Source organism: Rattus norvegicus, chromosome 3 (assembly GCF_036323735.1).
Source record: "Rattus norvegicus strain BN/NHsdMcwi chromosome 3, GRCr8, whole genome shotgun sequence".
Taxonomy (NCBI): Eukaryota; Metazoa; Chordata; class Mammalia; order Rodentia; family Muridae; genus Rattus; species Rattus norvegicus.
Window position 1 is genome coordinate 97,309,936 of NC_086021.1, and position 19,501 is coordinate 97,329,436.

The following is a 19,501-nucleotide window of genomic DNA, read 5'->3' on the forward strand; positions in this document are numbered from 1 at the left end:
CATTTCCTCATGTGCAGTGACCCCAATCATAAAATTATTTTCATTGCTGCTACATAACTGTAATTATGCTGTTATGAATAGTAACATAAATATTTGATATGCAGGATATTTGATATTTGATTCCCATGACCCAGAGGCAAGATTAGGGGAGCCAATGTCAGTTTCTACAGCCCCCTCCTGCCTCCCTGAAGCTTCTCTCCTAAAATTCCTTCTGATCATGAAAGGGGATGCTTGGTGCTGTCAGTCAGTAAGCCAGGAACCACCGCCAGGCTTGGCACCTCTCATCTCAGCACTTGGCAGGCAGAGGCAGAACTATTGCCACAAGGTTGAGGCCAGCCTAGGCTATGGTGTGAGACCTCTCAAAAATCAGAGGGGTAGCTAACTAAAGAGGGAAGGGCATGTTGGGTAAAGACTGAGTCTATGCTTTAGATGAGTTAGGTAAGTCAGAGAAAAGTTATCTCGGATTTAGAAACTAGATGGCAATGTGGTACAAATAGTGTAGGAAGGTCTAAAGAAGAAATGAGGACATGCCATTTGCAGAAAATGGCTCAGTGGGAGAAAGGAGGACGGAACCAAAGACGCCCGCCGAGCATCACAGAGGTAACTAACACCACTTAAAAGGCATAAGAGCTGGGGGAAAGGTGAGTCCTCAGAAATCAGGGCTCTCAAAAGGGACAAATGTATCACTGACTTATTTTCAGTGTCAGTGGAATGAGTCGAGGACTGGGCTCCTCTTGGGAATGAACTGGCAGTTGTCAGGGAAGGCTGGGTACTCAGCCTGGGTTTTCCTCGTTGTCCCTGGGGGACATTGCAAAGCCAGGCAGAGGAGAGGCAAACATGGTTTAGAGAAGGCAATGAACCTCTGCAAGGGAAGAAACGATGAGAGAAGGCTAAGGCACCTAGCCATTCCAAATGAGCTGCAAAACCAGGGTGCTGAGGAGACCTTGAGTTAAGTTCCAGGAAAGGGCCATGGTGGTACAGCAGAGAAAGCCCAGCATCAGAGAAATATGTAAAGCTGATTCAGGAAACACCTGATGGGTGTGTCTTCAATGTGTTTCCACACCCCCAAATGTATTGGAGTATGATATTCTAGAATATAACACTAGGCTCTGAGCTAGAGTAAGGATGGTAAAAATGCTAATATCAATGGTAAGTGCCGCCCTTAAATAGTTCCCTGCTTTCAACCAGACACCCGGGCTCCTGCCTGGGGGAGCAGGGAGCTCAGAGATGACCCAATTCATGGCTTTGCCCACTTAACTCCTGCTGCCCTTCACCCCAGTAGGTTAGCCCAGTAGTGCTTATGTGGGGAGAAACCTGTTTGGTGAGATTGGTAGCCACAAGCGGGCCTACCTTCATCATACTTGCACAAAATACCACTCTGGGAGAGAAATCTCATATTTGGTTGTCAGAATCAAGCTTTTAAGTTAACTTGAGATAGCTTAGTCCAGCAGAATTTTAAGAAAAGAGATTGTTGTGGTTTGAATAAGAATGACCCTCGTAGGCTCATATATCTCAATGATTAGTCCCCAGCGGGTAGCACTATTTGAAAGAACTAGAAGGATTAAGAGATGTGGCTTTGTTGTATGTAGGAAGTGTGTCTGTCAATAGGGGTTCTCTTTGCTGGTTTGGTTTTTGTTTTCTGTTTTTCAAGGCAGGGTTTCCCTTTGTAGTCTTGGCTGTCCTGGAACTCACTCTAAAACAGGCTGGCCTCACACTCACCTGCTTCTGCCTCCTGAATGTTGAAATTAAAGGTATATGCCACCACCACGCAGCTAAGGTTCGTTGTGGTTTTTTTCTTTTGTTTTGGGAAGGACATCTCGGGGAGTGGGCTTTGACATTTCAAAATCCTATACCAAACCTCGAGTAGTCTCTCTATCTCTCTGTCTCTGTCTCTGTCTCTGTCTCTCCCCACCCACCCTTTGGGTCAGGACGTAGCTCCGAGCTACTGTTCCAGTGCTGTGCATGAGTGCCACCATGCCCTCACCGTGATGATGATGGACTACCCTTTGGAACCTGTAAGCAAGTCCTCAGTTAAATGTTTTATTTCATAAGAGTTGCCTTGGTCATGGTTTTTTCACAGCAACAGAACAGTGACTAAGACAGGGGTGGAAAGACCTGTATTTCTTTTTTTTTTTTTTTTCCGGAGCTGGGGACCGAACCCAGGGCCTTGTGCTTGCTAGGCAAGCGCTCTACCACTGAGCTAAATCCCCAACCCCAAGACCTGTATTTCTATTTTTAAAATTACATTCATCTATTTACTCCTTGGGTATCTGTATTCCTGCCACAGCCCAAGTGAGGAGATCAAGAAAAACCTGCAGGAATCAGTTCTCTCCTTCCATCAGAGGGGTTCTGGGGGTCAAACTCAGATTGTCAGGCTTGGCAGCAAGGACCTTTACTTACCACACCTTTTTTATTTTTAATGTTATAGGTATTTTGCTTGTATGTGTGTCCACTCACAACCTGAGTGTCTGGTATCCCTAGAGGCCAGAAGAGAACATCAGGTCCCTTGGAACTGGAGCTACAGCAGGCTGTGAGTGACAGTGTGTGTGTTGAGAACTAAACCAGGGGCCTCTGGAAGAGCAACCAGAGCTCTTAACCCCTTGTCAGCCGTGTGTGTGTGTGTGTGTGTGTGTGTGTGTGTGTGTGTGTGTGTGTGTGTGTGTGTTCAGGAGCTGTGCTTGCTTATTTTGAAGATACAGTCTTATTTCCTATCTTAGACCTAGAGCTTCCTATGTACTCCAGACTGGCCCTGAACTCACGATCTTTCTACATCTGCCTGCCAAGTACTAGAACTACAGGCATGGGCCACTTCACCCAATCCTCCTCTTTTAAGCAACAGTAAAATATACCCATCAACTTTTGAAATAATTTTTGGATTTTTATCATATTTAAAGGTCTTTCCTCACTCTGAAAAAAATTTAGAAACAACAAGTTAAATTTCATTTTTTTTTCTGTGTATAGGTGTTTTGCCTGCATGTGTGCCTGTGTACAACTTGCATGCAACCAACCAAGAGGCCCGATGAGGGAGTTTGATCCCCTGAAATTGGAGTTACAGAGGGTATGAGCTGCCATATTGGATTGGAAACCAAACCCAAGTCCTTTGCAAAAGCAACCAGTATTCCTAATCTCTGAGCCATCTCTCTGGTTCTACTCTGAAAAAAATTTTTTGGAAAAAATAACTTGATATAAACCAGGCAGTGGTGGCACACACCTTAAATCACAGCACCTGGGAAGCAGAGGTTGTCAAATCACTGAGTTCGAGGCCAGCCTGGTCTACAGAGCAAGTTCCAGGGCAGCCAGGGCTACACAGAGGAACTGTCTTGAAAAAACAAACAAACAAAAAGCTAACTTTTTTATTTCATTTTGTTTGTCGACAGGGCCTCATTATGCAGCCCATAATGGCCTTGAACTCAAGACCCTTCTGTCTCATCCTCTTAAATGCTGGAATTTCAAGTGTGAATTGTTCCATGTCTAGTTCCATTTATTTATGTATTATTTTGTCTTTTTTTTCCCAGAGCTGAGGACTGAACCCAGGGCCTTGTGCTTGCTAGGCAAGTGCTATACCACTGAGCTAAATCCCCAACCCCTATTTATTTATTTATTTTTTTTTTTTTTTTAATTTTTATTTCACCTGTCAGTGTTTTACCTGTGCAAACTGTGCATGCAGTGCCTGTGAAAGTCAGAAGAGGGCATCAATGGATCTCCTGGAACTGGAGTCAGACAAGTGTGAGCTGCCTTATGGATAATGGGGAATTGAACCTAGGTCTTCTGCAAGAGCAGTAAGTGCCACCCACCTCTTAATTTTGAAGTGAAAGCAATAAATACCCATTCACTGTAGAGAGTTTGGGTAAATATAAAAACTTAGAGAAAGTAGCTTCCTGACAGAGGTTTTAAAGTACTTGGAGAGAAAGTGGTTATGAGTGAGCTTGAATCTGGAATTGCTTTTAGGCTTCCCACTTGTGGCATGACCTCTTGCTTCCCACATATGCTGGACCATCCACAGATCATCCAACACAGTGCAGTGTTCATGAGGGCTAACTAGTGTTGGCATTGTACCCTTGGATCAGAGCTGAGCCAAGGATCCTAACCTTTATATTCCTTATATTACGTGTATTTATTTATTTATTTATTTATTTATTTATTTATTTATTTATAAATAATGAGGTTGCACACGTGGCACAGTGTGCATGTGGAGGCAAACATCACCTTGTGAATTCTATTCTCTCCTTCCACTCCTTCTGAGGAGCAAACTAAGCCAGCAAGAGCTTTTCCCTGGGAGCCATCTCATCAGCCCTATGTTGATTTTTTAAACTGATTCTGTTCTCTATAGATTTCACTGTGTGTTGGATACGAGGCACTATAATATTTGCCATGAGGGAAGTTATTCTGAGAGGACTGCAGCCTTCTGACTCCAGAATGAAGTCTCGATGGCACTTAAGCACGTTATGATCAGGTTTACCCCATTTTTGTCAACATCTCTGAAATTTTGGTTTTTTTTTTTTATTTGTTTGTTTTTGGAGTTTGAGGATAGGATATGTCTTAGTTGGTAAGAACACTTCGAGTTTAGGACAATGTTATAGAGTTTAAGAGAAAAACAACACAGCAGGCAAGCCAGAAATGTTGGAGTTGTTGGCAGGAAAGAGATGGTGGAGAGAAGATAGACAGCCAGGTTTTTCTGAGTTCAAGTCAGACATAAAGGTTCAGCAACGGAGGTGGGCAAGCAGCTGAGTGGTGGAAGTGGCCAGATGGCTTCAGAACCAAAGAGACAGTCCTGAGTGTTTCAAACCACGCAAAAATGCAGTAACTGGACTTTGACTTCTTTATGGGTTCTTTTTTCTTCTACCCTTTCAGTCCCCCTAACATTAGACAGGAGAGAAAAGTATAGAGGGAAAGGGGGTGACATATCATTAGACTATATTCTGCTGATTCAGGGTGTCAAGTTCCTTGGGGCAGGTTTGAGTTCCATCGTCAAGATATCTAATTTCTTCTTTCTTTTTTTAAAAAATATATAATTTATTTTTATTTTATGTTCATAAGTGTTTTGCCCACAAGTATGAGTGAGGGTGTTGGAAGTCCTGGAACTGGAGTTGCAGACAGTTGTGAACAGCCATATGGCTGCTGGGAATTGAACCTGTGTCCTCTAGAAGAACAGCCAGTGCTCTCAACCGCTCACCTCCCTAGCCTGCCTCTGCCCCCCTCCCCCCTCAGAGCATCAGATCTCATTAAAGATGATTGTGAGCCACCAGGTTGAACTCTGAAGTTCTAGAAAAGCAGTCAGTGCTCTTAACCACTGAGCCATCTCTCCAGCCCCTTCTTTCTTTTTTAATCACAATAACTTAACCAACCTTGACCAACAGCAACCAACCAACAACCCACCCCACCTCTCAGGGCCCTAGCATTTATATACCCTCTAGAGAGTCTCCAGAATTCCAGATGTCACACAGTCACACAAGGCAAATCATAGTCAGCTGCTGTGAACACTCTGAAGCAGCCCCATACCCCACACCTGGGATTAAAATGAAAACATATTCTTATACTATTTGCGTTTTTAAAAGAAACCAAAATGCCAAAATTGTCACTCCATAGAGGCCAGCATCCAAAAGAAAAATGGAAATTAGAACACAGAGACACAGGCGGGCTTAGCGGAGGGAAGAACTATAAATTACTGTAGAGGCCTTAAATGTCATACTCGCCCACACGCTTGCACACACACATGCACAGGTGCGTGCACGTCCACACATGTGCACACACATGTGCACAGAGACACACACATGCACTCATACACACAGGCGCACACAGAGACACACTAGCACACACAGATACAGGGTCTAATATAGCTCTAGTTGGCTAGAAAACCTTGAACTTTGGTCCGCCTGCCTCTACTTCCAAGTGCCAGGATTAAAAGCATAGCATATCTGGTATATGCGGTGCTGGAGCTCGAACCTGGTGCTTTGTGCAGGCTAGAGACACATTCTACCTATGAGCTACACCTCCAGCCCGATACACCAGTCCTAATGTGTTCTCCTTTTTCTACGGTGGTAGAGATCGAATCCACAGCCTCACGCATATGAAACAAACACTCCTTCACTGAGCTACATCCCCAGCCCTATTCATTTTTCAAGCAGACCTTACACTACTGACAGCATACATTGAGAACATATAACATGCCAGGCTCTGGACTAAGTGTTTTAGAACCAAGTGTATCTGTGAATGCTTGTCACAAGTCAGCGAGGCATATATGTATTTTGAGGAGAGGAGTTTAAGTCAGAGTTTCATGTAGCCCAGGATGGCTTCAAACGTACTGTGCACCAAAAGCTGGCCTTCAGTTCCTGATCCTCCTACTTCTTCTGCCCAAGTACTGATATTACAGGCTTGAGCCGCTAAGCCCAGCTCCATTTTAGAGGTGGGGAAACCAAGTACACAATGAGAGTATATAATTAGTGCTGGAGCTGGTTCAAATCAGAGCATTCGGATGCTAGCTACAGCTTGCCACCATGTTTCCTTTTCCAGCTGAAGCTGCAGGTGGTACTCTATTTTCTGCCCAGCCTGCTGTACTCTGTAAGCAGTGAGCACTCAACCACTGAGCCATCTTTCCAGCCCCCTTCACCATGATTCTTTATTGTTTCTCTGAGAGAGTTACCTGGTGGTCCCTGGTCCTGCCATTGTTATGTGACAAAATCCACCATGGCCTTCATGACTGTATTTAGGTGTCACCTTCTTCACTGAGCTTCCTTGAGTTCCTCCCCTTAGAAATTCCTTTGCCTACTGGTCACATTGCACGTCATCTGTGTCACCTATTTGTCTTTTAAAGGTGGATTTGAGTGGTGTATGACCCTGGGCTCCCCAGTCCCCTGCCATTTCGTGCCTCTCTTTGCTCCTCTCCTCCTTATCCAGAGTCTGCTAGGCTGGGCTGAGGATTGCATTCATGTCTCAAGCTTTTCTTGGCAGGCACTCATCTCAGCAAACACAAAAAAGGATTCAACCTTGCACTGTCCCCTCATCTGTCAAAAGCAAACTGCAAAGGATGCTCCGGCTGGACCTGGGTTCATCCCGGAGGCTTCTTCACTCATACTATGGCTAGGTCAATCTGGACAGGCAAAACAGAAACAGTTGTACAAGGTACCTTTTTAAAAAATTAATTAATTAACTTATTTATTTATTAATTTATTATATACAAATACATTGAATACACTGTAGCTGTCTTCAGACACACCAGAAGAGGGCATCGGATTCCATTACAGATGGTTGTGAGCCACCATGTGGTTGCTAGGAATTGAACTCAGGACCTCTGGAAGAGCAGTCAGTGCTCTTAACCACTGAGCCATCTCTCTAGCGTCTCCCCCTCACCCCTTTTTTTAATGTACTTTGCCTAGCATTCATGAGATCCTGGGTTTTATCTTGAGTAAAATAAATAAATATAGCCAAGTGTAGTGGCACATGGGAAGCAAAGGCAGGTGGATCTCTGTGATATCAAGGCCAGCCTGGTCTACAGAGAGGATTCCAGGACAATCAGGACTACAAAAAAACCCCATATGTGTGTGTGTGTGTGTGTGTGTGTGTGTGTGGAGAGAGAGAGAGAGAGAGAGAGAGAGAGAGAGAGAGAGAGAGAGAGAGAAGATATAGGCATTTTAGTGTTGTGATGAGAACAGATTTCATCTCGTGGATCCCCAGAGGTCTGCAGACCTCACATGGAAACAGCTGGAGTACTGAGAGTCCCAGCACTGAACAGAAGGGCTAAAACCTCACCTAGACTACTGCCCCATTCTCTAAACTACCAACTACTAACTACACATCTCTAAACTACTAACTACTAACCACTCATTCTGTAAACCACTGCCCCATTCTCTAAACTAGCAATTAACCAGGCTGCATAGCAACATGGCCATGGTTCCTCGTGGAAGCTCTGTATAGGGAGGGATGACACGCAGAATGAAGGAAGCCCAGGTGTGCTCACCAGGTTGGTCAGCTGACCGAGCACCTCACTGATTTGTTGACTGTACACCAGCCCAATGTGGAACTTTCCCATTAGGTGCCGTACTTTTTTCCTGATGTCATTCTTGTTTACCTGTAAAGCCAAGACAGGAGTCTTCATAAAGGATCTGCTCTCTTCCCAATGGAGGCAGAGATGAGAAATTCTTCTTCTTCCTCCTCTTCCTCTACCTCCTTCTCCTCCTCCTTCTCCTCCTCTCCTTCCTCCTCCTCCTCTCCTTCCTCCTCCTCCTCCTTCTTCTTCCTCTCTCTCTCTCTCTCTCTCTCTCTCTCTCTCTCTCTCTCTCTCTCTTTCTCTGTGATAGTCAGAGGACAATTAATTTTCAGAGTAAATTCCTTTCTTCCTCCATGTGGATCTGAGGGACCAAACTCAAGTCCTGGAGCTTGGTGACAAGTGCCTTTACCTGCTGAGCTATCTTGCTGGCCCACCATACTTGCTGGATATCAAACCGCATGCACTCTGCTACAAAACTACACCTTATCCCTGAACTCATGGGGTGCAGTAAAGAAACCAAAACAGCCATTCCATGGATGAAAAGAGGGAAAGTTTATTCCTAACTGCCAAGGCTCCTGGAAAGCAAAGAAGTGATGGGGGAAGGGGGTGGGCGACAACAATGACATATATTCAGGGTTATAAGGGAATGGGCACCTGGAAGGAAGGGAGCCAGTGATCTGGGATGGAGGTGGGGGTTGAAGTGCATAGTAAGTACTTGTGAGTAGGCACTGAGGGAACATGGAAGCTAACATGGACCACATATACATATATATATATATATATATATATATATATATATGTGTGTGTGTGTGTGTGTGTGTGTGTGTGTGTGTGTGTGTGTGTGTGTGTTTTAATGGTAAAACCATGAGTCCCTTTCGGTAGAAACAAGGAGAATGACTCCTTTTGGAAAGTGGAAAGTAGCTTCCCACATTTCTAAGGGATGCTGCCTTTGTCTACCTTCCAGAATTTGGGCACAGGAGTTTCTTTGGACCTGACACTCCCCTCTGTACAGGTTTCCTGCTGTGTGGCTTCCTCTAAACTTAATTTTAAAATAGGAATGCCATATTTTAATTTTGCACTGGACCCTGCGCAAGTAAGTAGCTGGTTCTAACTAGGTCTGTAGGCCACAACATCTACACAGGGACTGTTAGGGAATTATAATGCGGCAGTGACGAGAGTAAGAGGGTATCTGGAGGCCCATGCCAAGGTGTCCCCCTGAGAAATCACACCATGCAACAGACCTGAGATACAGAAAGTTTACTGTGGGGAAAGGGAGGGGAGCAGAGACCTGGAAAGAGGGAAGAGGTAAAGAAGTGGGGGACAGGGAAGACAGAGAGAGCAAGAGAGGTTGGCCAGGAACATGTGGAAACAGGAGCGAGGAGAGAGGTGGGGGGGAGGAGAGGACAGAGACAGACAGACAGAGACAGACAGACAGAGAGAGAGAAGGGGAGCGGGGAGAGAGAAGAGAAGGGGTTGATGGAGGTCCTGGGTAGCAAGCAGTCCTCTTATGCGTCGTCAGGCCATACTGAGTGGCAGCGCAGGTCGTAATGGCTGTAGGTGATGATGCGAGCTATATGGAATTGTCTGTAAGCCAACAGGGGCCTTGTGTGAGTCTTTGGCTTTCTTAGGATGCGGTGGTTGGACTCCAAGTGGAGCAGTTTCAAAAGAGAAAGATCCAGGCAGGCGCAGCCCTTTTACTACTGACTTTAACACCCTTTTATTGGCATGGCAATGTCATAGGAGCAAGCATAGACCCAATAGTCCTTGGAAAATAAAGTTTGCCACATCCAGTTAAGAGCAGCTCACCTTCCTGTTCACATGAAGACGAGGGCTTTAGTTCTGCCATCTATCAAGTGTTAGAGCCTTGGGCCCTCCTAGGAAAAGGGCCAGGTAAACATGGGGACTTGAGCTCCATAGCCACTCCCAGGTTTTCCTGCTTCAAGTGACTTACCAGGTACTCAAAGGATGGACACCTATGTGGGCCGTAGGACAGGAGCCTGACTTGGGAACCCTACCTGTTTGCTCCCCTGGAGGTCTGCAATCTTCTAGGGAGGCAGAGGCTCAGCGTCCTGACATCTGTTTCTCCTGCTGGCTCCTCTGCTTGACTGACAAGTCCTCCTCTTTCATTTCTCCCTGGGGCGTGTTGTCCTCTTTCTCATTAACTTCCCCTCAACTCCCAGCAAGGTCCCTAGACTCCCAAGCTTTGCTAATGCTCCTGTAATCCTTTGGCAAGCCACGAAGCTAATTAAATTGTGAGCTTGTGTCCTCGTGTTCTCTGGTACCCATGGAGTCTCCCTTCTAATCTCCCCCATTACTTCGCCTTCTCCTGCATAGGCCACGCTTACCTAGATGCAGCCACATTCTTTCCTCCACAGGCTTCCTTCTTCCCTCTGTCCCTTCTCTCTTTTTTTCTTTTGTCTTTTTACATTTGGCACATGCAGCTCCGTCTCCCAACTGCTCTCTGTGCCTCCCCCACACTGTCACTCATATCAGACTCTTTACCTTTAATTGGGTCCTTCACCCCGACTCCCCCATCTACACCCCACTCACTAAGTCAGAGCCCTTATCATCCTCGTCATTGTGTAGACATTTGCCATTCCTACATGTCACCTTCTCTGATCCCCCAACTCAGCCGAAAATGCTTCCTCTTTGAGGTCCCTACTGTCCCACTAAAGGGTTAAAGAGTTATCTCCTTTTTTCTCTTTCTCTTTTTCTTTTTCTTTTTTTTTTTTTTAAGACAGGGTTTCTTTATGAAACAATCCTGACTGTCTTAGAACTCCTTCTGTAGAAAAGGCTGGGCTCAAACTCACAGAGATCCAACTGCCTCTGCCTTGCAAGTGCTGGGATTGAAGGTGTGCCCACCACTGACTGACAAGTGTTGTCTCCTTGAGGCAAGGTCTAAGGCACATTCATCCAAGCATCCTGCTGGGTAGAAGCTGTACCTCCCAGCACTTCACTGTCAAAGTGCCGGCTGTCCTTCAAGTGCACATTCCAAGATGGAAAGAAAAGTAGGTGAGCAGAGTTGGCTGCCAGCAGAGGTAGGCCCTCTCAGACTGACTCACACAAAGAGAGAAAGGACTGACTGGCCTTGCAGTTGCCACCTGGGTTTCACACCTAGAACTCACAAAGGGAAGGAGAGAACCAACTCCCACAAGGTGTACTCTGACCTCCACATTTGCACCATGACACACACAAATGCATGTGCTCATACACACAAATACATGTGAGCACACACATGAAATGTAAAAAGACTAAACAAACAAGCACTTTCTAGGTGCTGGCATGGATTCATATGCCTGCAATCTCAGCATTTGGGGACTAATGGCATAACTACATGGAGAGTTTAAGGCTAACCCAGGCTATAAAGAGAGTCCATATAAAAAAGGTAAATAAGAAAGTGAGTATCTTACTGAGGGTTATATTGCTATGACAAAACACCATGACCAAAAGCAAGTTGGGGAGAAGAGGGTTCATTTTGCCTGCACTTCCATATTACTGGTCATTGCTGAAGGGAAGTCAGGACAGGAACTCACGGAAGGAAGGAACCTGGAGGCAGGAGCTGATGCAGAGGCCATGGAGGGTGCTGCTTACTGGCTTGCTCCTCATGGCTTGCTCAGGCTGCTTTCTTACAGCACCCAGGACCACCATCCTATGGGTCTCCCCACTCAAAATAGGCTGTTTTCTCCCACATCAATCACTAATTAGGAAAGTGTCCAACAAGCTTCCCTGCAGCCAGATCCTGTGGAAGCATTTTCTCAACTGAGGTTCCCTCCTCTCCAATGGTCCTAGCTTTCGTCAAGTTGACATGAAGCTAAGACACAAAGAAAGTTATTTTCTCCCACAGTGACATCTGCTTGCATCTCTTTAACTGTTTTAGTTGCAAGAGAAGTTGGATTCGCTGCATCCCCAGGCAGGACAGTGTCCTCCCCCTACCCATCCACCCCACCCAGCCCACCCCATCTCATCTCAGATAACAAAGTCTAGAGAAGACCAGAGTAAAGAAGGCTGCAGCCCTGTGTGAAGGAATGGATTCTGGAGCCAGACCCCATGCACTTAACTCTTTATCCCTCATCTGTAAAGGGTGATCAGAAAGTAAACGGGATAATGGCTGTGAAAAGCACCTATGCAATCCCACACAGACACTAATTACCCAGTCTGACTCTGACTCTGAATTTGGGCTCAGAGGCTGGAGAGGTGACCTTAAGGTTAAAAGCACGTGCAGAATTCTGTTCCCAGCACCCATAGGAGGCAGCTCCTGTAATTTCAGCTCCAGAGAACCAAACCAGATACCCTCTTCTGACCTCTATGGGTACCTCCTCTTCCTCCTCCTCCCTTTTTTTAATGGTACCTTCATGCATGAACACACACACACACACACACACACACACACACACACACACACAGAGAGAGAGAGAGAGAGAGAGAGAGAGAGAGAGAGAGAGAGAGAATGAATTTCAGTATTTAGGAGGTAATCACAGGAAACTGGTGGGGCCTGAAAGGAAAGAAGGAAATTAAAGTATGCAGATGTTACTATGTTGTTGCTAAAGGTGTTTCTTTCTTAACTCTTGTTTTAGTTTATGTACATTGGTGTTCTGCCTGCTTGTAGTACATGTGAGGGTGTCAAATCCACTGAAACAAGAGTTATAGACAGATGTGACCTGCCATGTGGATGCTGGGAATTGAATTCGGGACCTTTGGAAGAGCAGCCAGTGCTCTTGACTGCTGAGCCATCTCTCCAGCTCCTAAAAGGGTTTAATTCTGCTAGAACACATCTTGGAACTGGGTATATGAAGTTCTCCCCGAGGAAGCAGGAAGCCGAAGTATTCACTTCAAGCCCATGCCCCTCATTAGTGGAGGGTTGCTAGGGGGTACTAGCTCTTCATCACTCTAGCCTTACTAACTGCACAGCCGAGAATGCTCCAGGAGAGAGATGCAAATTCGAGTTAGGGTCAAACGCCTGTGCAGGCAACATCCAGGCTAGGGTACTGCCAGCACCTGCTGTTTGAACCAGAGTGATTTACAAGGTAGGAACAAGCAAAGACTACAGCCTAGCCTGGGTCCTTTGCTCTGAGCCCTATCAATTCCTAATGTCTATCTGGTATCTCTGTGGCGCCCCCACTCCTGACTGCCCCCACACCCAGCAGCTCCTCACCATGTCTTTCCCGACCTCTGCCTTCCCAGGATCCTGAAGCAATGCCTACTGCCATGTTATTCACCCATCCCCACCTCACCCTGTGTTACTCATCTATCTCCACCTCACCCCGGTTTCTCTGTTCAGAGCTCTGCCATATTAAGCATCAAGTGTCTTCCAGCCCCAACTGGTATTCAAATGTCCTGCCTCCCTCCCTCCCTCCCCTTTCCTCCCCTGATTGGGGGGTCCAGTGCCTAAGGAAGGCCACAGTTGTCACAGGTTGGCTCCTGGCCTTTCCCAACTCTGCATGTCTTACCAACTGCATGTCTGTGCGACTCAACCCACCCCCGGTGCCCTCTCCATTGAAATGTCCCCCTCCCCAACTTTCAAGGAGAAGGAGACATTTTGTGATCTGACAAGGGCTAGGCAGGCACTTTGCCTTGTGCCCTCTTATACCCAACACCCTGGAGGAGCTTCCCACGCTCATCACTTCTCCACTGGCAATGACTTATACTGTAGTAACTGGGACCAGATATGTGGAGAATTCCAGAAGGAAAGCTCCTGAGGGCCAGGGCTCCTGTAGACCTCTGTGTGGGGGTGGGGTAGGAGGGCAGATGCTGATCCCAGCCCTGAGGTGTTGCTGGACTCCTGCTACCCTGGGCATAGCTCCCCAGAAAGTCCATGTGCCACACAGGGACCTTCCATTGTCCTTCTCAACCCTTTCCAGAAAAAAAAAAAAAAAAATCAGTATATTCCAAGGATCTTGCTCCTCCTTTGTTCTTCTCAGAGGGTCTCATGCTGAAGTGCTGATGCCTGCAGCTTTGTCCTTCCTCCAGCCTTGCTAGCACACGAGGTGCAGGGGGAGGGATATTTGCAGACTTAGAAGTGAGAAATGAAAAGTGGGGCATTTTCACCTCTTACTTTACTAAGGACACTGACCCATTTATCCTTCTCTTCCCTCAGACCTTCCCCAAGGCCACTCAGCCTGGACATCTGTCCCATACAAAACCTCACCTCCTACTGTCCTTGCTTGCAGCCCTGTCCGTGCCTTGCCCGAGTCCTCTCTCCCTACACAAGATAAAAAGCTGTTCTGTAGGATGACTTGGGCCACCCTAGGGTGGCCTCTCTAGCGGCCTCGGTTTCCCCACCTGCTAACTTGGATCAATGACGCCTGTGCTCGGCACCCAGAGGATAAAGCTCAGGATCCAGGAATGAGGAAGGGTCCCACGCTCAGCGCAGGCTCGGTGCGGTGCCCCAGGCCCGGCTGCTCGGAGCCCCTCCCTCGTCCTCCGCTCTCCCCTCCGCCTCCCCTGCTCCCCGCCCTTGCGCTTCTCCGCTTCAGCTTCTGCTGTCCTTCCCACTCGCTCACGCCTCCCTTGCCGGGGTCCCCACTCGTCGCCGGCTGAGCCCCCCGCCACCCCCGGAGGCCTGGTCAAGCCGCAGCGTGGGCGACCAGTGTGCAGCCCGGCGTCCTCACCGAGCAGGATCGCCGGCTGGGACCGAAGCCGACCCGCCGGCCGCCAGCCAGGTGAGGGCAGCCCGGAGGAGGCGGGGGCGCAGGCTTCTCTTCTCTGCAAGCGGGGGCGGCGGGAGGCACGAGGGACCCGGTCCCTTTTCCTGGAAAGGAGGACCTGGGCGCTTTTTTCATGAAAGAGGCTCAGGGGCTTTTATTCCAAAGGGAGGAGTGGAGGGCAGGTCTCATGGAAAAAGGGCTTGCGGGGACCCCTTTCTGGGGGCATTTTTCCCTGTGACAAGGGATTTATTGGATGCTTCTGTAAAAGTGGGGCTCACATTCTTCGAAGGATGCAGACTTTCAAGGAAGATACAAGGGGGGTTCTGGCACGACTTGAAAGCAGTGTTAACTGGGATATGGGAACAAGGCGCTGGGGGCTTGGAAATGCCCTTAGTCTGACATCGCTGCCCCTTCTCCATTGGTTCTGTGGCTCTGGGTCTACTCAGCTCTCTGTCCCAGTTTTTCTCTTTGAAGATGACTATTTTGAGCTTCACCTGGACAGAGCTTTATGTAGCCATTTCTTTTCCTGGAGCTCTGAGACCCACCTGACACTTTACCATCCTCCTCTGACCTGCTGGGGAAAGGTTGTTAGAGGGAAGGATCCAGGGTTCAGGGACATGTGCAGTGGAGTATAAAGGTAGGAAGGGTATTGGGCACACAAGAACCTTTGGCACCGATGGGTGCATTTGGCTTGGCAGGGAGGTGGCAAAGAATACGATGGGCAGGAGCTTCGAGAGCAGACCTGCTAGAGAAGCTGCAGGGTAGGAGAGCTCCCACCTTTCCGGAGACAAACGACAGAGGGTTTGCTTGCCTTTGTTTGCTGGCTTCCTCCTTCACTGTAGATTCCAACACTCATTCCCCCTGCCTCTTCCGTTTTTTGCAAAAGGGGTCACTGAGGCGGGAAACACATTGGCCTTTGTGTAAGAGGGAAAGCTGGTAGAGAAGCACACTGAGTTTGAAATGAGAAAAAAATAAGGGGGGAGGGCGGCAATGGGGGGAGGGTTGGGAGGGGAACACCCATAAGGAAGGGGAGGGGGGTGGGGGATGTTTGCCCGGATACCGGGAAAGGGAATAACACTCGAAATGCATATAAGAAATACTCAAGTTAATAAAAAAAAAAAAAAAAAAAAAAAAAGAAAGGCTACATTTAAAAAAAAAATAAACCCTCTGTTTAAGGCTTAGAGTTCAGTGGATGACCTTGAGCTAAAAACGTGTACCCCGTGTTTAGGCAACGGATTTCTCATTCATAAAATGGGAGAGGGCTTATCTACATGTCCAAAAGAGCTTTGTAGAAGGAAACAGAATAGACTGGACACTTCTCAGGTATAGTCTTCACCACCTCGGATGGATCCCTTCCCTCCTCCCTACCCTCACCAAGTAACCCATAGGACAGCTGTGTGAGAATCAGGAAAGTATCCTCTGGAAGGAGTCAGTATTCAGCAGGACTCGAGGTCTTTCTTGTTAGAACTATAGGGCAGAGCAGTTTACTCTAACAGCTGGGCAGTGGACTGCAGGTGAACACCCAGGAGTGGGTCACAGCTACACAGCTGGACCTGGCAGCTCTCAGCAGGCCCCCTGGAGTCTGTAAGAGGCACAGGGCTACACACGCCCAGGGTACTTTCCAGAAAGGCTCATGTCCTGAGTTGTCTCTGCCCTCCTCCAAAGCAGGCTAGAATCTCACCATTAGTGACTCCAGGGACTGGATAATGCTTCGCCAAGCTCGCCACTTACTGAGGCTCGAACACACCTCTTTATGTCAAGAATTCGATTACATCACATTCAGAAGCCTCTAGGTGTGTCCCAGCACAGAGCATCTTGACAGTTGCTGTCTGGGTATGCTTACCACCCATTTGTGTGGCTGGCCCTCCATCGTGATATTTACACGGATGAAGCCTTACTCAGAGAGTTAAAACAATTGCCAAAGGTGACTGGAGCACGACTCAGTGTCAGAGTGCTTACGGTTCATTCCGAGACCGGTATCCAGATCTAAGTGTCTGCCACCACATTCTACCACCGCCACCAAATGAAGCTGATGACCTCACCATCCTGCCAAAGCACCACCAGAGTTTTATTTTGTCCTCCCTTGCCGCCTCAGCGGCCCTGGCTCTCTCCTTCCCACAGGAGCCAGCCTCTGAGCACAAAGGGAGTTATCCATCTCTCCCTGGATAATTAAAAGAAACTTATGACTATGGGTGTTCTGCTTGCATATATGTCTGTGTGCCACATGTGTGCCTGCTGTCAGTGGAGGCCAGAAGAGGGCATCAGAGCTAGAGTTACAGATGGTTGTGGACCTCCATGTGGTGCTGGGAAATCAAACTTGGGTCCTCTGGAATGGTAGCAAAACTCTTAACTGCTGGGCTATTTCTCCAGCCCCTCCTTACTTCATTCTATTTTCATAGGGAAAGCACTCACTTAAAGCTTGGCTGAACCTCTGTAGTTCAGGAAGGACTCCAGGGGAGTCCAGAAATCCTGTGGACCCTTGAGTGGAGCAGAGGCCAGGAAAGGGTTAGAAAGCAGCTCTTTTCTCCACTCATCCCCAGATAAGACTTAAAACACTGTCATGGTGGAAACTGACACAAGAGCCAGTGTCTGTCGTGAGGGGCAGGCCAAGGAGCAAAGTCCCAGGAAAGTGCAGAGGATGAGCTGGCTATTGGAAACTTAGACCTCTTTAACGCTCAGAGAGGGATGAGGGAGGAGGAGAGAGGACAGGGATGTAGGCCTCATTAACCAGAACATTTCAACATGTCTGTGGCATATGCACCAGGTCTTATTTGCAAAAGGATTCTCTCATACTTAAAAACACAAGTTTGGAGAATTACTGGTCTAATCCAGTGGTTCTAAAAACCTCTGGTAGATTTAATCAGACCACTAAGAATCCAAAGTCTCAGGTCCCATTCCAGACTCAGAACAAATATGGGTGCTGTAATAGGCCCTCCTGGTGACACTGAGGCACTCTTAAGTGAGAAGTACTGACCTAGTAGTCTAAGTGTGAAGGAAAATGGAGAGCAAGTTATGGGTCAAGAGCAAGGCTAGGAAGAGAAAGTACAGGTGGAGGCAGCCACTGTCCAACCCTCCTCCCCTGCCCGGGTCTTCTCTCCACTCCTAGGTGCCATGCTGCTCCTCCTGCTCGGCTTCCTAGGCCCGGTGGCCTGCTGGGCACTGGGCCGGGCTGGGCCTGGCTCCTCGGAGCTGCGGTCAGCCTTCTCGGCGGCTCGCACCACCCCACTGGAGGGCACGTCGGAGATGGCGGTGACCTTCGACAAGGTATACGTGAACATCGGAGGTGACTTCGACGCAGCCACCGGGAGGTTCCGCTGTCGCGTGCCCGGCGCCTATTTCTTCTCCTTCACAGCGGGCAAGGCCCCGCATAAGAGCCTGTCGGTGATGCTGGTGCGCAACCGCGACGAGGTGCAGGCGCTGGCCTTCGACGAGCAGCGGCGGCCGGGCGCACGGCGCGCCGCCAGCCAGAGTGCCATGCTGCAGCTCGACTACGGCGACACGGTGTGGCTGCGGCTGCACGGCGCCCCGCAGTACGCGCTCGGCGCGCCCGGCGCCACCTTTAGCGGCTACCTGGTGTACGCGGACGCCGATGCTGACGCGCCTGCGCGCGGCCCCGCAGCCCTGGAGCCGCGCTCGGCCTTCTCCGCGGCGCGCACGCGCAGCCTGGTGGGCTCGGACGCGGGACCCGGACCGCGCCACCGGCCGCTGGCCTTCGACACCGAGCTGGTAAACATAGGCGGCGACTTCGACGCGGCGGCCGGCGTGTTCCGCTGCCGCCTACCGGGAGCCTATTTCTTCTCCTTCACGCTGGGCAAGCTGCCGCGCAAGACGCTGTCGGTGAAGCTGATGAAGAACCGCGACGAGGTGCAGGCCATGATTTACGACGATGGCGCTTCGAGGCGCCGTGAGATGCAGAGTCAGAGCGTGATGCTGCCACTGCAGCGTGGCGATGCCGTCTGGCTGCTTAGCCACGATCATGATGGCTATGGCGCCTACAGCAACCACGGCAAGTACATCACTTTCTCTGGCTTCCTGGTGTACCCTGACCTCACTGCTGCCTCCCCGCCGGCCCTCAAGCCCCCAGAGCTCTGAGCCTCTGCTTGGAGGAGCCTGGGAGAGCCGTGGGGCATGCATGCCGAGCCGGGACCGCGGCCCGAACGCCCCACCGGCCGGAGCATGACTACCTGCCCAGCACGCCTGGACTCTACCAATAAAGTGGGGCTGCCTGTCAGCCTTATGGTCCTGCCCTGTGTAATGACTGTGATGCCTTTTCCTCCTCCTCTCCTCGGAACTGGACAGGACCGCACTGACTAGGACAATCCATAGGACCTAGATGGGGGTCAGGCCTTGAGGGTGAGAAGGTAGGAATTTGAAGCATAGTCTTCTAAATTCAAGTAGGCCTCTCGTTCATGTCTGTGTCCAGTGCATCCTTGGCTGACTTCTCTTCAGTGACCAATGACTTTCTTCTTTGGGCCCAAATTATGCCTTTCTGTGAGAGGGAACATCATTCTACAAATCTAACCCACTAGGAATACAACAGCATTTTCCCTTCTTTCAGTAGGGCGTAGGACTGAGAGGAAGGGCTGGTTGTCCTGGCTCCTGCTCTCCCAGATGAGATTTGCTCAGAGCACGAGTTAGAGTAAGTGGTCGTCGACACAAAAATGAGATGGTCTCTGGGAGGCCAAAACAGAGCTAAACAGTCAGAACAACACATATCCTAGTGTCTGAGCCAGCCTCTGTCTTCTTCCATCTTCATTCCTAACGCTGAGATGTACATGTGATGCTTGTTTGAGGTGAAACAAGACTCTTTCCCTCTCCACAAACAGGCAGTTTCCCCACCTTTCCCTTTATCCTCCTGTAAATAGAGTCATTG

The 19,501-nt window shown here is 48.7% G+C and overlaps 1 protein-coding gene across 3 annotated transcripts; it reads left to right on the plus strand.

Annotated features, from left to right (window-relative positions):
• Positions 1-284: 284 nt before the first annotated feature.
• On the plus strand, positions 285-18,883 carry C1qtnf4 (C1q and TNF related 4). Of its 3 annotated transcripts, none has more exons than XM_039104895.2 (3): positions 285-600; positions 14,079-14,643; positions 17,735-18,883. In XM_039104895.2, the coding sequence occupies exon 3, from the start codon at positions 17,740-17,742 to the stop codon at positions 18,718-18,720; it is 981 nt and encodes a 326-aa protein (XP_038960823.1). In that variant the 5' UTR covers positions 285-600; positions 14,079-14,643; positions 17,735-17,739; the 3' UTR covers positions 18,721-18,883. The 3 variants fall into 3 exon arrangements, with proteins under 3 accessions (XP_038960823.1, XP_038960822.1, NP_001101215.1); XM_039104894.2 differs by lacking the exon at positions 285-600 and adding an exon at positions 3,641-3,779; NM_001107745.1 differs by lacking the exon at positions 285-600 and having other exon boundaries at positions 14,436-14,643; positions 17,735-18,874.
• The last annotated feature ends 618 nt before the right edge of the window (positions 18,884-19,501 follow it).

What these genes read in the sequence shown, in the direction of transcription:
- C1qtnf4 (XM_039104895.2), top strand. Translation starts at nt 17,740, where the DNA reads ATGCTGCTCCTCCTGCTCGGCTTCCTAGGCCCGGTGGCCTGCTGGGCA.